Source organism: Geotrypetes seraphini, chromosome 4, assembly GCF_902459505.1.
Source record: "Geotrypetes seraphini chromosome 4, aGeoSer1.1, whole genome shotgun sequence".
Lineage (NCBI taxonomy): Eukaryota > Metazoa > Chordata > Amphibia > Gymnophiona > Dermophiidae > Geotrypetes > Geotrypetes seraphini.
In genome coordinates this window covers 248,195,077-248,220,843 of record NC_047087.1, presented here as the reverse complement: position 1 = coordinate 248,220,843, position 25,767 = coordinate 248,195,077, and the positions used below count along the sequence as shown (strand labels likewise).

Genomic DNA, 25,767 nt, shown 5'->3' with positions numbered 1-25,767 from the left:
TTCAGAGGCCTAAAAAGTCCCTGGATACGTCTAAAAAGCAGTTTTGATTATCAGCACTTGGACGATCGTCCAAGTGCCGACTTGGGTGGGTTTTTAGATGTATTTCAGTTTCGACTATGAGCCCCTTATTGTTTAGATTTTTATTTTAAGAATTAAAAGCTGTATTTATTTAAATGTGTACTCATAAATGCTGAAATTGAAAAGCCACTACAAAGAAAAGGTTAGCATGCAAATATTTCTTTTTTAGAATGGACGCATGGTTACAAGTACATAAAGAAGCTGAATTAGTATAATTTTAAAACTTGAAGCTATGACAACTAGCACCACTGCCTATAACTATAGCTGTTATCTATTTATATTTCTTTCATATATAACGTATATATTCAAATATAAGTCTATCTGAATATAAGTCGAGACCACCATTTTTCCCCCAAAAAAGGAGGAAAAATGGTTGACTCGAATATAAGTTGGGGGCTTAATATTCAAGTGCCATGCCCTGCACCCAGTGTCCCTTCCATTACGCCCTCCCCTGCAAGGTTCTGTACTCAGCAACCTCCCTGCCAAGTTCTGCACCCAGCCCCCTTTCCTCCCTGCCTTGCACTCAGTCCCATTCCCTGCCAGGCTGTGAACCAAACCCCCTTCCCTGCCAGGCTCTGAATACTGTCCCCCCTCCCTGCCAGGCTCTGAACACTGTCCCACCTTCCTTCCCTGTACCCTCTTCCCCTAAAAAGAGCCAACCTCATGTCACAATGGCTTGATTGTCCCGTACTTCCCTCTGCCCTCTAACCTAGCCAGCAGATTACTGGTAACCATTCCCCTTAACTTAAACCACCTAGTGGTAGGCTGGGACAAGAGGGATCCCTTCCGTCTCCTGCCCCGGCTGACACTAACAATTACCACTCTCCCTCGCGTACCTATTTGTTCCCTGGTGGTCCAGCGTGTATCCCACGCTGAAATCCTCCAGAAGATTGTAAAGGTAAGGAGCTAGTGGCGTACCCAGGCAGGCACGCAGCAGTGAGCTTTTAGTGCTGCTGGCCGGCCCTGCACCGCTCCTTGATAGGTTGCCGCAAGTTCTCGTGGGATTCGCGGTTTTCGCGGCAGCCTATCAAGGAGTGGTGCAGGGTCGGCCGGCAGCATGAAAAGCTCACTGCTGCGTGCCAGCCTGGGTGTGCCACTGGCTACTTACCTTTACAATCTTCTGGAGGATTTCAGCGGGGGATACACGCTGGACCACCAGGGAACAAACAGGTACGTGAGGGAGGGAAGGAGGGAGGGTGGTAATTGTTAGTGTCGGCCAGGGCAGGAGATGGGAGGGATCCCTCCTGTCCTGGCCTAAGGCAGGCCTGCAGGAAGTTCGGGAGGGTTTTGGGTGGTCACTGGGGGATGACCCGAATATAAACCGGGACCTCCATTTTTGGGCCAATTTTTTGGCCCAAAAATCCCGGTTTATATTTGAGTATATACGATATATATTCATAGTTCAATTATGTAATAAAAATCTATATAAAGTGAACCCTTGCATTTATCTACCTCATGATTGTGGATCAGAATGGTATAGAAAATTTAATAAATAAATAAATACATTTTATTTATTTAGTATTCTATACCATTCTCCTAGGGGAGCTCAGAACAGCTTACATGAATTTGTTCAGGTACTCAAGCATTTTTCCCTCTCTGTCCCGGTAGGCTTACAATCTATCTAATGTACCTGGGGCAATGGGAGGATTAAGTGTCTTGCACAGGGTCACAAGGAGCAGCATGGGTCTGAACCCAAAACTTTAGAGTACTGAAGATGTCACCATAACCCCTGTGTCACATTCTCGGATATAGGGTGGTAGTCAGAGCCGGATTTAGATGAAAAGAGGCCCTAGGCTATTCCACTTATGAGGCCCTTTCACCTCCCATTTTTAAGTTTGTAAATTACATGAGAGATAATAAAATACATCATTACTGTGATATATATCAATATGTTAAATGAAACATGTTGTTATTGGTACTAACCTTTATAAAAAAATGTGACACGGATAATAAATAAAAAAAAGTCGAGAACACTTATTTGGACATTTATTCTCAGCACCATATATAGTACTTGTAACAATAACTAATCAAACATAACACACAACATTTACAAAGAAACAAAATTCAAATCATGAAAATCTTTGACTACGAAAATAAAATACGCAATAAAAATTATCATATGTTCTATCAAATTAAATTAAATATATTCAATACATTGAAGATTAAACCAAATTCAATTCAGATAAATTTATTTCATAATAATTCGCATTTAAAGTTTAAGTATGAATTATTATGAATTTTAAGTCTTAAACTAAACCAAAAATGGAACTTTATTCAAACAAAATCCAGATCACAAAAAAGAAAATATCAAATTGTATATCATATTAAATTTTATGTTAATAGTTATTTTATTTAAGAACTGATTCAATCCAAGTATACATTTAAAACGAAATAGTAGATTAGAAGAATTTATTTCTAAACTTTTTCACACAGAATTCTTCTATAAGTTCATCAAAATCTATTTTTCTGAAGGTCTCATTTTCGATGCACAAAATACTCAATGAAGACAACCTCGTCTGGGTCATTGTGCTTCTTAATTGATTTTTGATATTTTTAAGTCTTGAAAATGACCTTTCTCCAGTACAATTAGTGACTATTAAACTGAGAAACAGCCGTAAGATTGATTCCACATTGGGGAAGGCCACTTGAATATTTTCTTTGAATATTATTTGATACAAGTCTGTATGCGACAATGTGGAATTTTTTGAAGGTTTATGTGTTTGTCTCATCTTTTCTAATAACATTAACACGTGTTTCATATTATTGAAGTAACAGGAATATAACCGAACGTCGGGATATCAATAGGTCTGTTCGTTTGTCTGTTCCAATCTACACCAATCTGCATTTTATTTATGCAAGAACAAACCAGAGCTTAGTAGCATAAGGCACGCCAATATTTGCCATAGCAATCAGTGAACGTATGAACTATACTTTGGTGCAATCTAGTATATACAAATGAACAGACCCAATGAGCCAAACGCGTTGATCTTAACCAATACATTTTTATGTTTGTTTATTAGTCATATGTGTAGAATTTCTCCTTATTTTCGGTTCAGTGTTTTAGTGTTCACTGTTTTTAGAATAGTGTAATTTTAATTTTGCTAACAATTTGAATGTAGGCCCCTCTTGATCTTGAGGCCCTAGGCTGAAGCCTAGTTAGCCTATAGGAAAATCCGCCCCTGGTGGTAGTGAAGCACCAAGCTCCCTGAACATTCTCCACACCATGATTCATATACGAATATCATCAGCATAAGATAATACATATATTCTCCTAAACTTGTTAACCATTCACCTATCATATACAAATTAAACAGCAGAGGCAAAGTGGGACCCTACAGCTTGCTTTCCAAAAAGAAGACCTCAAGTCTGGGCCTTTAACACAATACGCTTTTTAGTTTAAAAAAATCTAAAAACCTCTTTTACTTTGTTCTCATATTTAAGGTATTGTGATTGTTTTGGGAATATTTTTTTTAGTGACTAATGTTGCAGTACAGATGAGCCAACCAATATTCAATTAAAAAAAAAATACATGTGTAAATAAAAGGAACCCTCAGATATGATTTTCATTTAAAAAATGACCTTTGTTATAAACAGGTCTCATTGAAGGTGATCAAATGGAGCTATTTTTCATTGGATCACTGTTTATATATCATACAACTTTTTTTATTTGTTCACATTATTCATATCCAAAACTTAACAAAATATATGCTGAGAATCTATGTCACCATTTCTTAAATCGTGTGTGCAGTATCAAATAATTATAAGCAATTCAATCACTTATCTGAGCTTCTATAGAACCCAGCATGTGTCAGCTATCATGATTTCTGCTGACACAATCATTCAAAACTGGAGTTGGGTAAAACCAGTGTATCGAGAGGAGCCAGCACTGGCTTCTGCTTACAGGATGTGCCTCTCAAGGTGAGAGGCACATCATATAGTCAGTAGGCCGGCGCCTCTCCTCCTTCTCACCCACCACTACCAGCAGTAACAGGAGTCTCAGGGCCGCAACTGGAGAACATCCGCACATGTCCTCCAGTCATCTGTACATGTCCTCCAATCACAGCCTCGAGATTAGTGTGCTTCAGCTTAAAAAGTTTGCGATATACTGGGTAAAGCTATGGCCCACTATGGGTTTTGTCATAATTTCTTCTGGGGACAGGGGGGAGAGACAGAAAGAAAAGACAGAAAGAAAGGGGGGCAGGGAGAAAGAAAGAAAGAAAGACACACATACAGAAAGAGTGAAAGAAATGCCTAAGTCTACACATCTATTCTAGCACCCGTTAAAGTAACGGGCTAAAAAACTAGTATTAAATATTGAACTAAGGCCAGTACTGGGCAGACTTGCGTGGTCTGTATATGGCCGTTTAGGGGAGGATGGGCTGGAGAGGGCTTCAATGGCTGGGAGGGTGTAGATGGGCTGGAGTAGGTTTTGGCAGAGATTTTGGCAGTTGGAACCTAAGCACAGTGCAGGGTAGAGCTTTGGATTCTTGCCCAGAAATAGCTAAGAAGAAAAAATTAAAAAAAAATTTAAATTGAATCAGGTTGGGCAGACTGGATGGACAATTCGGGTCTTTATCTGCCGTCATCTACTATGTTACTATGTATAAACATATAAACAAGGACCCAGTGAACGTTAACTCCATCTCTTGGGTGAAAATCTTATCTGAGGGTTTCTTTTATTTATACATTTTTGAATTGAATATTGGTTGGCTACTCTGTACAGCACTGCATAAGTCTTGTAGCACTGTAGAAATAACAGTAGCAGGAGTAGTAATTATACCGGTTTGTGAGATTATTTAATTTTTAATTGCCCAGTATTGGAGGGATTTTTGCTTTGGGAATACAGGTGGCAGCAGATGCTGAGGGAATGGATGGGAGGTAAAGGGGAAGAAAGACAGAAGGAAGAATGATGAGAAAAGGAGAAGAGATCAAGAAACTGAGATCACAGGTTGCGAGTTTATTCTTACACCTTATTCTCTCAAGCTGCCAAGGGGGAGCGATTACCAGAGAGAAGTAGATGGTAACACCAAAGTAAGACTTGGAAGTTCCTAAGAAAAGCTATTGGAGTCCCAGAATGAGGCTTGGACTGCAAGTAAATAAGCTATTGGAGGCCAGAATGAGGCTTGAATATAAAAAAAAGAGAGTCGGAACAGCAGTCATTTAATGGTGAATACCACCTAAAAACCGCACACAAAGTAGCCCCCAAAAACACCCCAGTCCGCGAACGCCAAAAATTTCTCGCACTCGGCCTTCAAACCTAGCCCGATTTGGCGGACTTGGCAAGACTCTACGTCTGGTAGCGCTATAGAAATAATTAATAGTAGTAGTAGTAGTGACAGCATAGAGGCTCGACGTGAGTCACGCCCTCTGGGGGAGGAGTCCACGTTTAGGGCGGGACGTTGCCTTATTGGGGGAGGGACCTAACACTTTCATGTTGTACTCTTAACATAGAAGGAATGCCAGGAGGATCCAGGGGACTCGTCGACAGCGTTAAGAAAAGCAAAAATCATAACAAAAAGTCATGAAAATAAGGCGAAAAACATGTTGCTAGTCCACGTAGAAACAGCGGAGGCAGAAAACAATCCGCTTTCGAAGTTTTAATAAGGGGATCCGGTGGAATCCGGAGGATCCGCGTTATACCTTTTTCAGAGGGGTTGGTTTTTTGTGGGATTTTTTTTGCCTCGGTTTTCGCAAGTGAGAGACGGAGGCGGCGGAGCGTGCGGGGTACACCATGGCAGCTATGTGCGACCCTCTCAGCGGCTACCTGCAGCAGTCGGACCCGGGCTCCAATAGCGAACGCAGTACCGACTCGCCGCTCCCGGGTTCTGAGGATGACTCCAGCGGCTCGGTGGCACCTCAGGACCCCGAGTGGACCGAGGAGAGGTTCAGAGTAGACAGGAAGAAACTCGAGGCCATGTTACAAGGTAAAGTGAAAACTTTTTATTGTTCGGGGAAGGCAAGCCGTGTAAGCAGCCCGGAGTTCTTTCTCCTTTTCCCCCCCCCCCCCCAGTTTGGAAAAGACCTGGTTGCTTCCCGGATTAGACTCCCCCCCTCCGGCACTGTTCTAACCTTTGGGAATGTGACAGCAGAGGGGGGGGGGGGGGGCAAAGCTGTACTTTGCTTGCTGACCTCGCAGCTGAGAGCGCGCGCGGAGCAGGGAGTAGGAATAGCGGTTCTAAGTAAGGGATGTGTGTGGATTCATCGGGGTGTTGCTGAATGTCACTGATGCAGCGGGGGGCGGGGGGGGGGGGGTGGACTGGGGCCAGAGGGCGGCTGCAAAGCTTGCCAGACTCTGGAAAGGCAGGAAAAAATCTTTCTTATCCCAAATCTGAAGAACTTCCTGTATTGCGACCTCCTCAACCCGCTTACACATTGCATTCTTTTCCAACCCGCATCTGCTTGGTGATGCTGAGGCTGGAGACTCGCTATTTCGACAGCAGCTGAAACGAATTCAAGAATTTCCTGTGTCCGTGTTGGGAGTGTTACAGGCTCGATGAGTTGGGAGCGTTTGGCGCTGTCTGCTGTTTATGAACATAACGTGTTCGTCTTCCTGACGCCAAGCAGTGATTTACTCATCAGTAACTGTTTTAGGGTTAATTCTTCTAGTTCTCAGCTTGGTCTAGAAAAAAAAAATTGTTTTCCCTACAATACTTGACTTTAAAAACCGCGTTTCCAATTAAAAACGTTTTCGAGTGCTCAGCAGTCATTCAGTGGTATCTGTTCAGGGATGTGTTCCGTTTGTCTTAGTACATTAAAATATTTTTTGGACTGTGGTGCTCGTTAAGCATTTAAATTTTAAAATGAGAACTTTTGGTATGTCAACCTTTTGATTTAACAGAAGGTGTACTATTTGAAATGTGAATTAGTAAGGAACTAAAAAAAATAATGAAAATGCATGAAGTACTATTAATCTCCTAACTTTGTTCACATTTAATTAGATGCTCTGTGAAGACAGGATTTTTGTGCATCTCTTCAGGTCATTTACAGTAGCTCATACAAACAGCCGTTGCTTTGATGGATTAAAATAGTCAATAGAATATATTTGGCAAATATAACTTGAGACTTTACTAGCCTGAATCTGGGTTATACTTACGAAATGCTCTGAAATTTTTTTTCCCTCACATGTAGACCCATTCTGTAACAAAACATCTCTTCACATCATCCTCTCCCTCTTGTCATGCTTTTTGTGTTGGATGCTGATTATGTGCCAATGAGAATTTTGGTATAAGAACTATTTTGCTTTTGGGTTTGACCTTTATGGGGAGAGGGCCGGCCTGGAGGATCAGGGAGGGACCCGCTTTCTAACTTCCAGTGCCATTAATTAGACTAGGGTGGCATCTTCTGGGTTAGCAAAGAGCAGTTGCTGTCACAGCCACACAAACTTGGAGCGCCATCAGCATATACTTCTACCCACAGGGAGCCAGGATAGTTTTGAAATAATCTATTTACCTATGTTAAATGACTTTAGAAACTCACCCTCATTCCCTTGGATTCTCTATAGGTCACTCAGGCTTGGGTGTCGAGGGCAGATGCTGCCCCTCTTGTTAACTAATTTGAGCATTCAACAATCAATAACTGGCAACAGTTTGGATTTGCGCACACATCTACCCTAGTTACTATTCTGTGCTTAAAATTTCATAGCACACAACTGAAAAGGGGTATAACTATAGGACGAGTGTGGGTGGATCAGTGGGCATACCCAGATGAGAAAGGGGAGGGGACAATTTACATATACGAGTATACAGGTACTTATTTTGTACCTAGGACAATGGAGGATTAAGTGACTTGCCCAGGACCACAAGGAGCAGCGCTGGCATCAACCCACAGCCTCAGGGTACTGAGGCAAGTTAGGTACAATATTATAGAAGGTCATATCTGCATCTAAATTGGGCACTGGCATTATATCAAATTTCAGCAGGTGTAAATCCAGCATTTGACGTTACTCGCAAGATCTGCAAAGGGAACTGTTTGCACAATAGTAGTATAGTACGGATCCTTTTGGAGCCATTTACTGAATCTGGGCCTTTATGTATAGGTTTCTGTACTGGGGGAAGGGGTATGGTGTTTTTATGATCATGATTAAGTTTATCAAAATTTTGGGAGGTGATGGTTTAGGGCAATGGTCTCAAACTCGCGGCCTGTCAGGTACTATTTTGAGGCCCTCTATATTTTTATCATAATCACAAAAGTAAAATAAAACAGTTTCTTGATCATATGTCTCTTTAGCTATAAATGACAAAATTATTATTAAGACTTAGCAAAAAGGAAAGATTTATAAACTATAAAGAGTTTATTTTTTACCTCATGCAAAATTGTCATTTCTTTAATAAGACATTAACTATTTTTTCTGAGGTCCTCCAAGTACCTACAAATCCAAAATGTGGCCCTGCAAAGGGTTTGAGACCACTGGTTTAGGGGGATTGCCAGTATGTGTGTGTAAGACTGAAGGTTTTTCTAGTAATACAAACGAGCAATGCGGGTAAGAAAGGCAAGGGGACCTGTAATTTTGCAAGCGGTGCTGCTTGCCCAAAGCTTCCCTCTGACGCGTCCAGGCGGAAACAGGAAGCTGCGTCAGAGGGAAGCTTTGAACAAGCAGCACCGCTTGCAAAATTACAGTTCCCCTTGCCTTTCTTACCCGTGTTGCTCGTTTGTATTACTTTCCATTGATGGGGGTGCCTGCATTGCTGATCGGGGGGGCCTCCTTCATTGGGCCCCTTGACTATTTCGGGCCCTAGGCATGTGCCTACTGGGCCTATTGGTTAATCCGGCCTTGGGTGTTGGCTTCTTGGACAAACTCCTTCATTGTGCCTGGAGAGGGATAATTTTGAGTTCAGCATACTCAATCACTTCGGTGGGGGAGGGAGGGGAGGATGAGAAATCTTTTCAATCAAAGATGAACCTGCTACCCATTTGGTACCTTTTCCTTTATTTGTACAAATGTGAAGATTTCCTTTTTGCCTGTGTGGGATTTTTTGTTGTTGTTTTTATAGGTTCATGCACTCTAAATGATAAGCTGGAGCAAAAACAATACATATTTGGTGGATTAGCCTATAAAGTGATTTGCACATAGAGTACTAGAATATATTTTTTGAGGCTTGAAGCTCATCTGTTCTACTGCCAAGTTCATTTTTATTGCCAGTGGCTGACATCTCTTGAGTCCATCTCTCGTAACATCGTTCCACTGAAGTTCCACTGAATGGAGGTGGTGGAGGATCTCCTCATCTGCAGTACAAGTTCCTTTAAATTGATTTATTAATGTTGCTGTCTTATTCTGTATGGGCACTGAAAGTATAGTAAATCAGTCCCTTAAGGTGCTACTACACACACATCACTGGCAGAAGCCAGGAGTCATCCTTGCCAAAGCATGCTGTGGGACGTACACCTTTGATGAGTGAAGCAGGCAAACAATTGAGTCTTTGCTTTGCATATCGTTCTAGACTTTTCCTTAGCTCTGGCCCCTCTCCTATACCTTATCACCCTAGGCGTTATCCAGTCTCTGATGCACCCCCTACCCAGTTCTTTTTTCCTTATACTGCTTCTCATCCTTTGTTTCCCCCCCCCCCCCCCCTGCCAGGCAGCTAATGGACTTGATAAACCTCCCAGGCTCTGCATTCTCACCTTGAAAGGAAGAACATTCCATCCATGTTTGGACCCAAACAGGGCATGCATGAGAGCAAGAAGGAATCACAGTTGTACATGAGGCAGCACACGTGTACTTTCCTAAAGGAGAACTAGGCATGGATTGAACGTCAAGCATTGCTCAATCTCCTCTGATCTTAGGGGACCAAAAGATATCAGCAAGTGCTTTTTGAATGATCAATGATGATTTATTTTATCATTCAGAACAAGGACTGTTCCAGCAGGCAAACTTTCTCTTATCCAAGAGTAGAAGAGGAGGAAAAAAAAAAATGGCATCCAGAAACTTATCTTCATCTGGTGTGGCTCGCTGGTAGAGCTGCTGCCTCTGCACTCAGAAGTTGTGAGATCAAATCCTGGTGCTGCTCCTTGTGACCCTGGGAAAGTCACTTAATCCTCCACTGCCCACTGCTTTAAATGTCAGTTTTCAATGCCAAAGCTACAAAAAGGCGGCATACAAGTCCACGTTTCCTTTCCTTTTCTCTCAAGCAACCACTACCTAACCTCTTGACAACATATGTATAGAGGAGAAAAATAAAATTCGTCTTTCCTTCATTACCAGAGTAGTGCACTGCACACACAGTGCTCTGCAGTTGTTTCTCTCACTATTGAATACATGGCATTCCCCTATAATCCTTCCGCGTGACTTGGCCAATGTGGCAAAACTTCTGGTTGTGCTCAGAGTCTCGAGTCTTGTGAGATCCAGCTGGATGATCCTGCACTACACAGCTCAAACTAAGGGCTCCTTTTACTAAAGGAGGGCCTTAACGCGTGGAATAGCGTGCGCTAAATTGCCACGCGCGCTAGACCTTAAAGCCAGCATTGAGCTGGCATTATTCTAGAAGCGTACCGCGCGGTGTAGCATGCGGTAATTTTGTGCGTGCACTACAAACGCTAGCGCACCTTAGTAAAAGGAGCCTTAAGAGTGCTAAGTTGCATGGTGGCGAGTGTTAAGTGCTGTATCTTTTTTTTTTTTTCTGTGGTGCCCAATGGGTGGGAGTAGGGGGATGGGAAAGAGGAATCAAGGTCACTATGGTACCTAGAAATTGCACCTCGGTGCACTGGAGTTAGTGGTTCCTGTATTACCCTGTGTCAGAGCTCAAAGGAGCCATTTTTTCCAGCAAATCCCACACTTTCTTTCTGTACCCTAGTAAATATTTTTGTATTGAACATGAACACTAGAAAGAACTTACCATTCCATCTGTTTACTTCAGTGAACACTTGCTGTAGTTTAGAACTGCATGGAAAAGCAGTTGCCCCTTGGATGGAAAACATGACCTACCATAATGTTTTAGGTTTAGTTATTACAAATGTAGTTTAGAAAGACTGGTCATCTAATCTTTAGATTGTTAAATGGTCATAATGAGAACATTTTCTGTGTAGTCATATTTTATCTTTAGAAATGTATTTCTTAAAAGTTAAAGTACTAACTAGGTTAGTCATGTGGACTGGTGAAAAGACAGTGTGATATGAAGTGGAGATTGCAGCGTTTGGAATTTGTTCAATGGGGTTCTGTCTGCTGGGGGTAAGTTAATCTTTAATAGGTTTCTGTTCTAGTAAAAATAAACCTTTTGTAAATCTTCAGAAGTATGCACTATTTTAGATACTGTAAAATAGAATTATAAATCTGTCCATCTTTTGAAGTCTTATTTTTGTTATCCAACAAATTCACAGCGTACTTTTTTTTGGGGGGGAGGGGAGCTGTGGAGCTATTGATGTCTCCTCCCTCCCTTATTTTCTGTATTTAAAAACTGTGTTAACTCACTCCATACTCATTCTACATCATTTAATTTATAAATCCACATTTTGCATAGTGGATATGGGATTTGGTTTTTGCTCTTCGACCACGCAGTTTATTTTTCTGGGCAGGGCACCCTATATGCTGGCTTGCTCAGGCATATGCAGTAACAATGTATTTAATTTTACTTTTCCATAAATTCTGTGGTACAAGTAATACAAAACCAATTGATAGAATGTACTACAAAGGAGAACAATTGAAAATTCTGAAATGCCAGGGTTTTTTTTTTTTTTTTAAACAAATATTTTGCTTTTATTTCTAAACTAAACTAAAACGTAATTTTATAGACTGGGTCTTCAGCCAAAAAGGTGCTTGTCTCGGTTTACAATAATGTAAGTATAGTACATAAATATTGAAGAAGAATGTAATCTAGAATGGCTTAGTTTCCAAAGGGTTTAGTAAACAAGAAAGTTTTCAGAGCTTTCCAGAATAAAACAAAGGAACCTAGACTTCTAAGTGAAAGTGATAACTTATTCCAGAGCTCAGTTAGTTTGAAAATGAAAGAGTGGCTGAATCTCTCTCCTATTTGCCTCTTTGTTGGCTACTTTTCCATAACTGCAGCAGAGCTTGGGTACCCACCAAGGGGTCAGCCCAAACAGAAAAGTTCAGCACCAGCAAGTTGACCAAGCCCCTTTATTTGCTAGCCCAAAAGAAAGGTCCGGGCAGCGACTACTACTAGGTAGAAGTTTGTAACAGCTTTTAGTCTGGTGGCAAAAATTTTATGGCAAAATAAGGAGGAACAGCCTAGTGGTTAGAGCAGTTTTCTCAGCAACCTGAGGTTGCAAGTTCGATTCCTTGTGAGTGGGCAAGCTGCTTAACACTTTATTGGCCCTGGTACAAAATAAGTACCTGTCTAAAATATATAAACCACTTTGATTGTAACCACATAGAAAACACAGTATATCAAGCACCATCCCCTTTTCTTATATTAGTTTTGGAGTGCATGGTTGAAATCTTAAGTGTGCTGTTGAGTCTGTACCCCAAATCTCCAACTTCTTTGTTTTGTTTTTCCTACTGTCAGGCTCCTACTAAAGTCTAGTAAATCTAAGAGAAATTTGATTACAGAAACAGGATATTTCGCTATGTGCATGGCCCTGCGGTGTAATAAGGGTTAGCAATGAGCAGTTGATCCAGGGGGGATAAGTGAGGGGCATGGTTTCTAGAGACTGATTGAAACTTGTGGGTTTTGGTTCTGATTGAAACTGGTGCCTCAGGGGCTGTGCACTTTTGGGCACCTAAGATTTTCCAGCCCTGATAAAAAATCAGAAGCTAGTTCCCTCTCTTTGCAATATATATTCTGATGAAAAGAGAGCTAGGCGGCAATCCATGAATCGAGTAGTGGACTTAAAACATACAAATATATACCACTTCGCTTGATGCAGTACAGTTGCTGCCATAAAATGCAGTGAAGTAAGCATTATAAAAGGCTTTAAGGATTTGGTAAGAGAAATCACAGACTGTTGAATATTTCATTTATGCAAGGTTGTCATCCCAAACTACAGTAGTGTGAAAGTACATGGCCGGCCTGTTCATATATCTGTTTTTTCTACTCTGAGTACCAGTTGGTGGCCAGAGACAGGATGGTGAGTTAGATGCACCTTTTTGTAGGCCAAATGAGTATGACATTTTGTTCTTAAAAATCAGTGTTTATAGAAGTTTCGGAATTTTTTTGATTCACTAAAGAGTATACTTGCAACATTGAGAATGTAAAAATAGCTTGAATGAAACCTTTATAGTTTGGTATAAATTACAAGTTAATTATAGTAGTACATGGTTTCATTCATAAAACACAGAGTGCATGAATTGTTCCTCTAGTCTCTGGTATTAACTAAATTGTACCTATCAAGAACCATTTATCTTTCCTTTCGGAGGGAAATACAACATTGAGTTGTTCAGGACAGAAAGGTTTAATTGAAAATGTAGGAGAATCCTTGTACATCAATTTGTTGCACTTTAGACTGACTTTAATAAAAATTTTATTAAATCGGGAGATGTTAGAATAGGCATGACCATTGAGCAAATAAGTTAGTTATGGTTTTAAACTCATTTCAAAGCATTCTGGGAGGTTTTCGGTACAACATCTGAAGCAAACATAAAACCATGATTCTTTTATCCTGAAATCACCTAGTTTATAGAAGCTTATTTAAAATATACTGTTTTTATTTGATCTGATATGTTCATTTCAGAATTGTAGGCAGCAGGATTAGAAACATAAAAGACCTTTCTGGATTCAATTAATTTGTCTGCATCTATGCTTCCCTTTTTCACATTATTAATTAAAAATATTTGTAACTCCCACTATTGTAGGTGAAGTATAAAAATTATATGCATATTAAAAACAAACAGTACAATGCTGACAATACATCTTAACCTTATGGAGCCCACGTTAATGCCAGTGATTGGTAGAGGATAGAGGTGGTGAGTTTTAGGTAAGAGGGCAGTGATGACTTTGGGATGCAAAGTTGATAACAAATTACAGTAATGCCTCTTATCAAGCCAGGTAGAGCATTTTAGCATGGACCAGCGAGGTAAATGCGCTGCTCATTCAATCCCTATGAGTGTCGGAGCATTTTCCTCACCAGCCTGTGCTAAAATGCTCTTCATAAAAGGGGGCCTAAGGTACCATTTGATGTATCTAGAGCAGATTAGGTGTAGAAATGTGGGTAGCTGTATATAATTCTGCTGATGTCTGAATAAAGCCAGAAGCTAATTGTAACATGTCTTGAACACTTTTTGTTGAGGAAGGCCATAAACCTGTGAAGACAAAGTACGAGGAGTGCTGAAAAAGTTCTTAGCCCAACCAACTTCTTTAAATTCTGAGTGTTATTTTGCCACGGTATCTGAAAAGAGTGTTTTTATTTTGCAAAGTGCCAATTTGCAGAATCATAATGCTATGTTTTGACATTGATTCAGATCACTGATTGAACCATGTCAATGAAAAGTGTGGAATTTTGAAGTGTGGAACGTCAAGCCTTCATGAGTTCCTGTTCCTGCAGAAGAAAACTCTGAAGGAAATCCATGAATGTATGATGCAAACATTGGGTGACAAATGCCCATCATACTCTACAGTGAAGCAGTGGTGTGCAAATTTTCAGCTTGTAGATTTTGAGGCTGAAGATGCAGCAAGGTCTGGGATGCTTCAAATGGCGTCAGCTCCTGAAATTGTTGACCAAATCCATGACCTGATTTTGATAGATCAACCAATATTTGCTAAAACAATTGCTGAGATACTACAGATATCCAGGGAACGTGTTGTGTGTATAATTCACGAGCAGCTGGGTATGCAGAAGCTGTCAGCCAAGTGAGTACCAAACATTTGAAAGCTGACAAGAAACGACATTGAGTGGACAATTCCAAGTTGATTTTGCAGCATTTTCAATGATCTGGTGTCAATTTTTTTTGGAACAACTAGTTACTGTTGATTAAACATGGTTACACCACTATGATCCTGAGACAAAACAATAGTGTATGCAATGGTGGCACTCAGGTTCTCCAAGGCCAAGGAAATTCAAGACCCAAAAGTCAGCAGGAAAGGTCATGGCTACAGTATTTTGGGATCAGGAAGGTGTTGTAATGAACTATCTTCCAAGGGCCAAACAGTTAATGCAGAATACTGTAACTTGCTGTGCTGATTAAAGGAGGCATTGAAAGAAAAAAGGAGAGAGAAACTGTGGAAAGGAGTTCTCTTTTTGCAAAACTGTACCTGCTCACAAGGCTGGCAAAATGATGGGTGTTTTGACTCATTGATCATCCACCCTACTCGCCAGATCTTGCTCTATCTGCCTATTTTCTGTTTCCAGACCTTAAAAAGAGTTTGAAGAGGCAACAATTTTCAAGTGATTTGGAAGCGATTACAGCAGCGGTGCAATATTTCAGTTACTAGACATCAGAGTATTTTTCTCTGTCTTATTCCTCTCCCCCAATCTGTGCAGTATCTCTCTCTTCTACTGCATGTCCAGAAATTCTGTGCCCAGAAAAGGCCACAAGACCACCAGGGTATTTAAAAGATAGGCATGAGGATGGCCTTTGGGTGGTTGGACAGACCAGAGAGTGTGGAGGATCAGTTTTGGCTGAAAATGCACTGATATTTTTGGCTGAAACCTGCACCCAAATTTCAAGTTGGTTTTGGTGTCAAATCTGAAATTTTGTTGGCCTCTAGTAGTCCCTCTTTCAATGGCTTTGCCTTTAATGAACCTAAACAGCATATGGTTAGGACTTAAACAGTTTTTGTGTTTTTTAATTCTTCAATACATTGTTGGGTCTGAGCTCTTTCAAGTGTTAGTGGCTTCTTTTCAGCAGCTGATTTGTACCCAGAAATTGCAACATGCAGAATCCAGGAATTTGCTTGGAAATCTTTTTCAATTATAGTCACCCTTGAGACTTCATGTGGAAAGGTAGCCCACACATTTTTGCTCCTTGTTTTCCTTTCCCTTCTAGGGATGACCCTCAGGCTTTCCATTATGCTAGGTATCTTCTGCTTCTTGCTCAGTCTCTCCCCTCCCAGACAGGTATAGGAAGTGAGCAGGGAAAGCCTAGTGTCTGGAGAGTTCTAGGAGTAGGGTTGACAAATTGAGTGATCTGTTGCATATGGTTAGAACTTCGGGTTGTTTGTTTTTAGATTTTTATTAATCAATTTTTAGAGCCCAAGTGGAGTTCTGAGCTGTCACTAGCGCTGACTTCTTGAAACTGCTGCTTCTTGCTGGTATTTGAATTTGGCATTGTCCTAGCTCCAAGCTTTCCTTTGGGCTCCACAGACTGATGAAGTAAAATGCCCAAAAACCAAGATCTGCAGTACTCTTAAGGCAACCTGCTGCAACTATGGGGTAAGAGCGGCTTTGGACCTTCCTGGTTTTTTTCGCCATAACAAAAGAGGAAAATGGACATGACACGTGATTAGAGTATAAGTTCTTATGGTGTCAGGTCAAAAGTGCGCCGGGACAAAGGCGCGCGCAGACAATTGAGCGCAGCACGCACCTCCGTCTTGCGCTCAGTTGTCGGCGCGCGCCTTTGTCTTCCGCGATTATGTCTATGAACCAGACGCGCTATAGAAATGATTAGTAGTAGTAGCCCCAGATTAGCTGATATTTAATTAAAACATCATCCACTTGATTCCTATTGTAATTCTGATTTTTACTCCCTGCTTTACATGAATACCTTCAAGAGACTTACTAACCAGCATAAGTAAAGGAACTTTATATACCTTCCTTTTGGCAAGCAAATTGCCATTCACGTTGGTGAATAATACAAATGAAATATGTTTTTCATATGATCTTACACAAGGCAGGATACAGCATAGTAGATTGACCCACTTAGTATGATCTTACTATGATTTATGTACTAGTGATTTCTATCATTTTGAGTAAGTGAACATATAAGCAAACCAGCACCAGCGCTTCCTTCGATGTCTTTTACCCACTCAACTTTTTATCACAGCCTTTTTATAACTATCCCAAGCATGTTTAAATTACAGTGCTCTTTCCATCAACGATGTGATAAACCAGCCAACCATCAAAACTAGTGAAACTTCTCAGAACATTGGGCTGTCTCCTACTTCCACTATTTGTGTCTCTGGTATCTCTGTACATGTTATCTGTCCTTCTTGGAAATGGAATACAACTCTACTGCCATGCTGCATATGTTGGCTTATGATTCTGAACCTTTTTCTTCTGTCTGTCAAATATTTGTTTTTGTCACTTCAAGTATGTTTGCACTGTTATAGATTTAGTTGCTCCTACCTGTGCTGGTAGGCAATATGAAGCATTAGCACTCTCAGTAAAGAATATATAACTATATTCACACTCTCCTCCCCACCTGAGTTATTGGTGTGGAGCCCTGAGGGGTACTGTATATCTTCCAGTGCAGTTACTCTGCAAAGATTATGCACCAGTGTGCTCTTTGCAGAATTAATGGGCTATGGCAGTGTTTTCCAACTTCAAGCCAAGTACCCCTTAAGTCAAAAAATTTCAACCAAATATCCTTGATATATATTCCAAAAACTAACATATTCTAGCCATGAAATTAGAAAATAAAATTACTTTTTTCTACCTTTGGTAATTTTAATTTTTCTAATCATGTGTAGGGAGTGTGTGGTGCAGTGGTTAGAACTACAACCTTAGAACCTTGAGGTTGTGGGTTCAAATCCCTCACGTCTCCTTGTGACCCTGGGCAAGTCACTTAATACCCTCATTGCCCCAGGTACACTAGATAGAGTTTGAGCCCGCCGGGACATATAGGGAAATATGATAAAGTACCTAAATGTAACCATTTAGGATATAAGTGCTATATAAATAATTAAATAAATAAATAAATGTTGGTCCCAGGAACTGATTTGTGCTTTCCTCTGCCTTCTCTTAACTTTTGCCAGGGTCTCCTGTTCATTTGTCCATTTGACATTTCTTCTATCTCCATATCCATCATCTGTCTTCCTTTTCTATGTCCCTCTCTCTCCCCTTCCCGCTATCCATGCAGCATCTCATGTCTGTGCATCTCTCGCCGCCCTCAAGCCATTCAGGATATTGCATCTCTTTTTGTCTCTACACTTGCTATGCAGCATATATTCTGTGCCTTCTTTCGCCTCTTGGTGCAGTCTTCTATCTTAAGTATTCTTGATTACTGTAATATTGTATATTTAGGGGCTTATAAGAAAATTCTCAAAAAAATAAGAGTAATCCAGAATACTGCTGTTCGCCTAATCTTTGGCTTAAAAAAAATGGGAGCACATTACTCCTTTTTATCAAAAACTCCATTGGTTGCCGATGGAGTCCAGAGTCTTGTTTAAGTTTTCATGCATCTGTTATAAAGTAGTTTTTGGTATGTCACCAGGCTATCTTATTCCTCATTTTTCTTTGAGTCACTCTAATAAGAGTTCTCGCATCCTTCCATAAAATCTTGTCATTACAAAAAGTTTCTTGAGAGAACTTTCTCATTTTAGGCCGCAAAATTAAATTCATGGTTAAGAAAAATAATGTTAGAGGCTTCTTCTTATTTAGATTTCAGAAAATTGTTAAAGACACAATTATTCGATAGGCTGGTATCTTAATGTATGTTATTATTTTAACTTGTCCTTCCTTTTTTTAATCTGATGTATTAATTTGCTTAGTTTTACTATTTTATCTGTTGTATTTTTATGCACTGTATGTATTGCCTTTGTTGTGAGCCGCCTAGAACTCTCCCGGTATGGTGGCATACAAAACTAAAATTATTATTATTAAATTATTATTATTTCTCTGCATTTCCTTGCCATCCAAAATAACCTCTTATGGATCATTTCTGTCTTTCTCCCCTCTCACCACTGTCATGGCTCTTTCCTCCCGTTCTCCACTATTCAACATTGTCTTATCTTTTCCTCATCTCTCTTTCTAACCTCTCCCTATCCACCACTATCGTCCATCTCTCTTTCCCCTCCACTACTAACATTGACCCATCTCTCTTTCCTCACTCACTCACTTCTGTCTTTCTGTGTCTACCGTGGCAAGAAGAAATAGAAACTGTGTTCTTCCATCCCTGCCACCTACATACTTACTTGTTCACTGCCTCCATGATACACTGGTTGCATGCAAACCAAAATAAGGCCAGGGCAGCTCTTGCTGGTTATGTTTCCTATGATGCACTGTAACTTCCAGTTTTGGACAGGCAGAACTAGTGAACTAGACATTTAAATGTCAGATGAAATTGAACATGAAGTACAAGGTGATGGACATTAGGGAAAATAATCCCATCTCCAGGTACAAAATGCTGACTTCTTATAACAACTAGAGGAATAGTCTATCAAATCTTGAAAGCTCAGCACTGTACAACTATGAAAAAATTGTGGTGAAACTTAGGGAAATATAAATGTGATGATTAGTTTTGAGGTCAGCAATCTTCATAAAACATTGCAAAAATATGGAGGCTATGCTTTGGTGTAGCTTTTGTATCTTTGCCAGCAAAGCAGTCACTGAAAGAATATTTTTCAAGGTAGAAAGGAGTATTTGAGTTGGATAAAAGTGCCACTTGCCAAACCATGATGATAGATATGGATAAAAAGGAAGTTAAACAGCAAATGTATTAGAACGTTTGGCATTCACATCAACTTTACAGTTTGATTTTCATCCAGAGAAATTCATTTTTTTCTCAGTTGTGGCTAAATACCTGCCCACCAAATTCCATGTGCAATCTAGCAGAAAACAGTCTTGCATACTTAAAGCACTGCAGTACTTCATGAGTTGTTTGGGGGTTGTTTTTTTTTCCTTCATTTGCTGAAGAGATCAAAAATATTGATATGTATTGTATAACTTTTATCTGACTGGCAAGTTTAACAGTATTTAGATTAACAGTAGGACCTTCTTCCCCTGTCCCTTCAGAGGGTAGGTCAAACTTTGGTTAAATAGAGCTGTGGTAACGCTTTACCATTTCGGCTTTTTTTGTTTGTTTGTTTGTTTTTGTAAGTCTATAATTGTTGAGTCTGCTGATAAAACGTTAAGGCTCTGGATTTAAATAGGTTCTAGTGGTCTGAATTCTGTTTACCCTTTTCTTCATTCCCATTGTGCACAGACCTGATTTTGAATCCTTTTGATTTGGGTTGCCAAAATTAATGTATGTTATGCTAAACTGGGTCCTTGGGTTTGTTTGCATTTCTAGTTTTAATATATAGAATGGAGGAGCTGTCTGGAACAGGCTGAAAATGGGAGAAGGCTATATTCAAATTCCAATTTATCCACTGTTTCTCCTTTTCACCTTGGGCAAGTTACTTCGCTTTCCATTGCCTTAGGTAGAAATTAGATTATAAGCCCTTTGGGAAATGGACATTTTTGATTTAAGGTAGTATAGTTAACCTGCTTTTTTGCTCGGAAGTTAGAAAGGCAAATATAAAACGTTACCAGAATACATTAAGACTTCATATAAAAGGCCAAATAGCAAAGCAGCGAAGACACTTTTGATTTCAAATGTCTGGAAATACCTTTTTATGTCACTCTAGTAGTGAAACTCAATTAAACCTGTTGCCCTTTTGTTGATTAAGAGCTACATATACCTTTCCAATCCTTTTTTTTTCCTCATTTTTGTGCACAGTAGGAGGTCTATAGGCATATGAAAGTTAAGCCAATAATTGAATTTGAAAAAAAATAATATAAAGTGATGTAACCCTATACATACAATAACTTATGGCATGAATGTATTTATATTAATTAAACATGTATCTTCTCTGAATTTGTCAAGGTCATAACTATTTTTTCTGGGGTTGGAGTAGTGAAACATTCAGCACTATTATCATATATCTCGGTTCTAGTGTCAAAGTTGAAGATTGTGACCAGCATTTTATTCAAAGAGGCACTAGCTAATAAAGCACCTTTTGAGCTATATCTGTTCTTCTACATTTGAATTGTATGCATTAAGCATGGAGAAATTTGAGGCACTTAGGCTTCCTTTTATTAAACTGCGCTAGCAGTTTTTAATGCTGGGAGCTGCACTGAATGCTTTACGCTGCTCCCGATGCTCATAGGAACTCTAGTCTGGATTCGCCAGCAACGCTTCTCCCCGCCACGTTACCATCCTTCCCTCCATCCAAACCGCCGACTGTGAGTGAGCCCTACATACTGGTACCTCCCTCCAAATCGGCGTCGGGCCAGCAGCACTCTAAACAGGCTGCTTCGGCCTTGTCCGCCGGTGAATTTTCTCTGCCGCATTACTGATGACATCATCAGCGATGCGGCAGAGGGAATTCACCGGCGGACAAAGCCGAAGTAGCCAATTTAGAGTGCTGCCGGCCCGACGCTGATTTGGAGGGAGGTACCGGTATGTAAGGCTTGCTTGCTGTCGGCGTGGTTCGGATGGGAGGGAGGGAGGGAGGGAAGGATGGAGGGTCAGCGGGGGTTCAGCTGCATGGTGGGCGGGGGGTGCTCAAGGATTCTGCTGCACAAGGGATGGGAGGGAGGGAAGGATAGAAGCTGGGCAAGGGTTCTGCTGCACGGGGATGGGAGGGGAGGAAACGATAGAACTTGGACAAGGGTTCTGCTGCACGGGAATGGGAGGGAGGGGAGGAAAAATGCTGCACATGTATGGGAGAGAAAGGAAAGAGGAAGAATTGGGGTGAAGGAGAGGAAGGGAGAGATGATCATGTACATACCCCGAAAATAAGACCTAGTGTATTTTCTGGGCCCAAAATTAATATAAGACACTTATTTTCAGGGAAACACAGTACTACTAAAAATAAAACACAAAAAAGGAAAACACTAATAAAAAAAGGTTGCCACTTTTATTTGATTTTTTTTTTTACCTTTTTAGCATGGACTAATATGAAAACCATATTACTTTAGTGTAGAGTAGACATGTGAGACTGGCCAGAGAGTTGGGCAAGATGTAGAACTTCTATAAAGTACATTTTAATTTTCCGTTTAGTAAACTGGTATCTGCCAATGAGATATTTTTAAGAATCCTCAAATTTAGTGTAATAGCCTTGAAAGTCAAGGCATGTAGTACTCTCTCACCTGTTTTTATTAGTGTCTCTCAGGTGCAGAATTAGAATGTCACCATGGAGCTAAATCTTCAAGTGACAGTAGATTCAGGATAAATTGGTTCAGGACCTGCAAATCATTTGTGGCAGCTAACCATCCTGTATTTTTCCATTTTGCTCCACTTTACTTCCTCAGTCAACCTTTCCCTCCAGTCTGAACATATTAATTTCTGTGAGCTGACTTTGATTCTCAAATTTGAGGTTTCAGTAATTAAAAGGGAAAAGAAATCCCTATTTAATGCTAACATTTTCACTTTATGTAAACCTGATAGCATTTGCTTGTAGCATTAACAGGCATATAGAAGAAACAGATTTAGACTTTTTAAAAGTTAAAACTCCCCAGTGTGCTGAGTAGACTTGTTTCTTACTAAAACAAAATAAATGAATTTGAGCTAGTAGTTCAAATATTCCTGCATTCCATGCTTTTATAGTTGTAATGTCGCTTTCTCAAGTTTCAGTATGTTACTGGTATGAGCTATCATGGTTTGGCCTGAACTGTTGAGTTAAATATTGCTGGTTTGCACATTCCTGTTGGTTATAATATAATCTTTGCTTCCATTGAAGAGTAGGCCTTTTATTTAAAAGCTGGTCTTGAATTGCTTCAGGCTTGTCTGTTTAGCAGTGAAATGTGAAAGTGTGTGTGGTTTTTTTTCTTTTTCTTTTTCCTCCATTATAGATCATTAATCTTATTCACCTCTTTAAAGTAGTATAAATATATTTTCTATTCTTTATGAATACGTAAAATTGGTTTTTATTTCCTGTTTCCAAATAGGGCATAAGTGAAATGTTTATAGAGCCTTGTAAGAAAAAAAAAAGATGTAAATCCTTGATCATTCCCTTTCTCTTTGAGCCAGTTCTGCTAACTCTGCACAACTATATTTTCAAATGCAGTTTTATTAAATGGAATAAGATATACATTTTTATAAGCTTGTAGGCATACATCTATGTCAAAGCTGAGCACCTGTATATAATTTGGACTTTAATAAATCAGTATGTTTAATATTACATTTGATTTCTAGGATAATTTAATCTTAGGAAATTTTAGTTTTGATTCTACATATCTGTACTGTGATTACTAACTAGCGAATATAAAATGCATCTTGTGGCGTTAACTTGCCCCCTTTTTTTACTAAGCCTGGTAGCGCAGGCCGACCTGTTAAGTGAATGGGCATTGGAGCTTATACCACATGTCACTCACTCCTACGGCTTAGTAAAAGGGGGCCATAGAATGAAGAAACCTTTTAAGGGGAGTAGTCAGGAAAGCAAATATACAAATGGAAGAAAAAAATAGCTGTAATGGTAAAATGAGGAGACGACATTTTTTTAGATATATCAGTGATAGGAAGAAGTGCATTTGGGCTGCAAAAACCCGAGGGAACGGTACAGTTTAGGGGGTGAGGAACTTATGTGCACGACAGAAGAGCGGGACTTAGGTGTGATTGTATGTGATGATCTTAAGGTGGCCAAACAGGTTGAAAAGGTGACGGCAAAAGCTAGAAGGATGCTAGGCTGCATAGGGAGAGGTAAGGCCAGTAGGAAAAAAGAGGTATTGATGCCCCTGTATAAGACTTTGGCGACAATTGTGTACAATTCTGGAGGCCACACCTTCAAAAAGATATAAAAAGGATGGAGTCGGACCAGAGGAACGCTACTAAAATGGTGAGTGGTCTTTGTGATAAGACATATGGAGACAGACTTAAAGATCTCAATCTGTATACTTTGGAGGAAAGGTGGGAGAAGGGAGATATGCTAGAGATGTTTAAATACCTATGTAATATAAATGCACATGAGTCGAGTCTTTCATTTGAAAGGAAAATCTGCAATGAGAGGGCATAGAATGGCGTTAAGAGGTGATAAGCTCCAGAGTAATCTAGGGAAATACTTTTTTTACAGAAAGGGTAGTAGATGCATGGAACAGTCTCCTAGAAGAGGTGATGGAGACAAAAAACTGTGTCTGAATTCATGAGGGCCTGGGATAGGCATGTGGGATCTCTTAGAGAGAGAAAGAGATAATGGTTACTGTGGATGGGCAGACTAGATGGGTCATTTGGCCTTTAACTGCTATCATGTTTCTATGTTTCTAAAAGTGGCATTGTGAGACTCAAAAGTGAAGGGGAGAAATACATAGAAGCTGATAAAGAAAAGGCTTAACAAATATTTTTGTTCGGTGTTCACGGCTGAAGCACCGGGAGCAGAACCGCAGAAGACAAATGTGAATAGTGATGGAGGAGTGGTAGACGCTGATCGATTTTCAGAGGCTTGTGTTTGTGAGGAGCTAGCTAAATTTAAAGGTAGACAAAGTAATGGGGCTGGATGATGTACATCTGAGGGTGCTGAAGGAACTTAGGGAAGTTCTAGTGGCTCCGCTGACTGACCTTTTCAATACTTCTCTAGAGTGGTACCAGAGGACTGGAGAAGGGCGGATGTGGTCCCTCTATACAAAAGTGGAAGTAAGGAAGAAGTAGGAAATTACAGGCCAGTAAGTCTGACTTCTATGGTAAACAAATTAATGGAAACACTTTCAAAACAGAGAATGGTCAAGTTTCTGGAATCCGGAGGATTACAGGACCAGAGGTAGGTCTTGTCAGACAAATCTGATAAATTTATTTGACTGAGTAACCAGAGAATTGGGTAGAGTGAGTTTGCTAGTTGTGATGTATTTAGATTTTAGCGAAGCCTTTGACAGTGTTCCACACAGATGTCTAATAAATAAACTGAGTGCCCTTGGGATGAGTCCCAAAGTGACAAGCTGGGTCAAGAACTGGTTGAGTGGAAGATGACAGAGGGTAGTAGTTAATGGAGATCGCTCTGAGTAATGGGATGCTACTAGTGTTGTGCCTCAAGGTTCTGTTCATGAGCCTGTTGTTCACATTTTTATAAACGATATTGCTGAAGGGTTGTCGGGTAAAATTTGCCTCTTTGTGGATAATACCAAAATCTGCAATAGAGTATATACCCCGGGTGGTGTGAATAACATGAAGAAAGACTTGGCGAAGCTTGAAGAATGGTCTGAAATTTGGCAGCTAAAATTTAATGCTAAGAAATACAAGGTCATGCATTTGGGCTGCAAAATCTTTTTTTTTTTTTTTTTTTTAATATATATTCTTTATTCATTTTTGAAACTTAAATTGTGCACAACAAATGATGCATTTACATACATTATTATCATTACAGCACAAATATACTTAATAAAAGAAAGATAAGACTTATTGTTTCCCATCCCCTTCCAATTTAAAAACATCACATAAAAATACTTATAATCAATCCTTCTTTACTCCTTAACAAATGCCAAAACATACCGCCCCACCCTGGATGTGCACATTTTCTACAATTATACAATTAGATTAATCTTTACAATATTTAGTTAATGGTTCCCACACTTCCATAAATTTTTATAATAACCCTTGTGAATGGCCATAAACTTTTCCATTTTGAAGATATAACATAGGGATTCCCACCAGAATGAATAACTTAATCTATCCCAATTTTTCCAATTCTTTAAAATTAGCTGCATGGCAACTCCTGTCATTAGAAACAAAAGTTTATTATTTTTTGCCGAAATTTGACTTTTTGCCCTCATAGACGTTCCAAATAAAATGGTATCATACGATAATACAACTGGATTTTCTAATAAATTATTAACCTGATCCCAAATTGATCTCCAAAATTTTAGTATCAGAGGGCAATAGTATAATAAATGATCTAACGTCCCAACTTCCAGATGACAGTGCCAACATGTATTAGATTTAGAGCTATCTACTCTATG

General features: G+C 39.8%; 1 protein-coding gene across 2 annotated transcripts in view; it reads left to right on the top strand.

Moving 5' to 3' along the window:
* The first annotated feature begins 5,505 nt into the window (after window positions 1-5,505).
* Window positions 5,506-25,767, top strand: part of BICC1 (BicC family RNA binding protein 1) — a 276,580-nt gene continuing 256,318 nt past the window's right edge. For both annotated transcript variants that reach the window (XM_033941758.1, XM_033941759.1), the window contains exon 1: window positions 5,506-6,002. In XM_033941758.1, coding sequence (XP_033797649.1) covers window positions 5,810-6,002 — 193 coding nt within the window. In that variant the 5' untranslated portion in view covers window positions 5,506-5,809. The remainder of the gene's footprint in view (window positions 6,003-25,767) is intronic.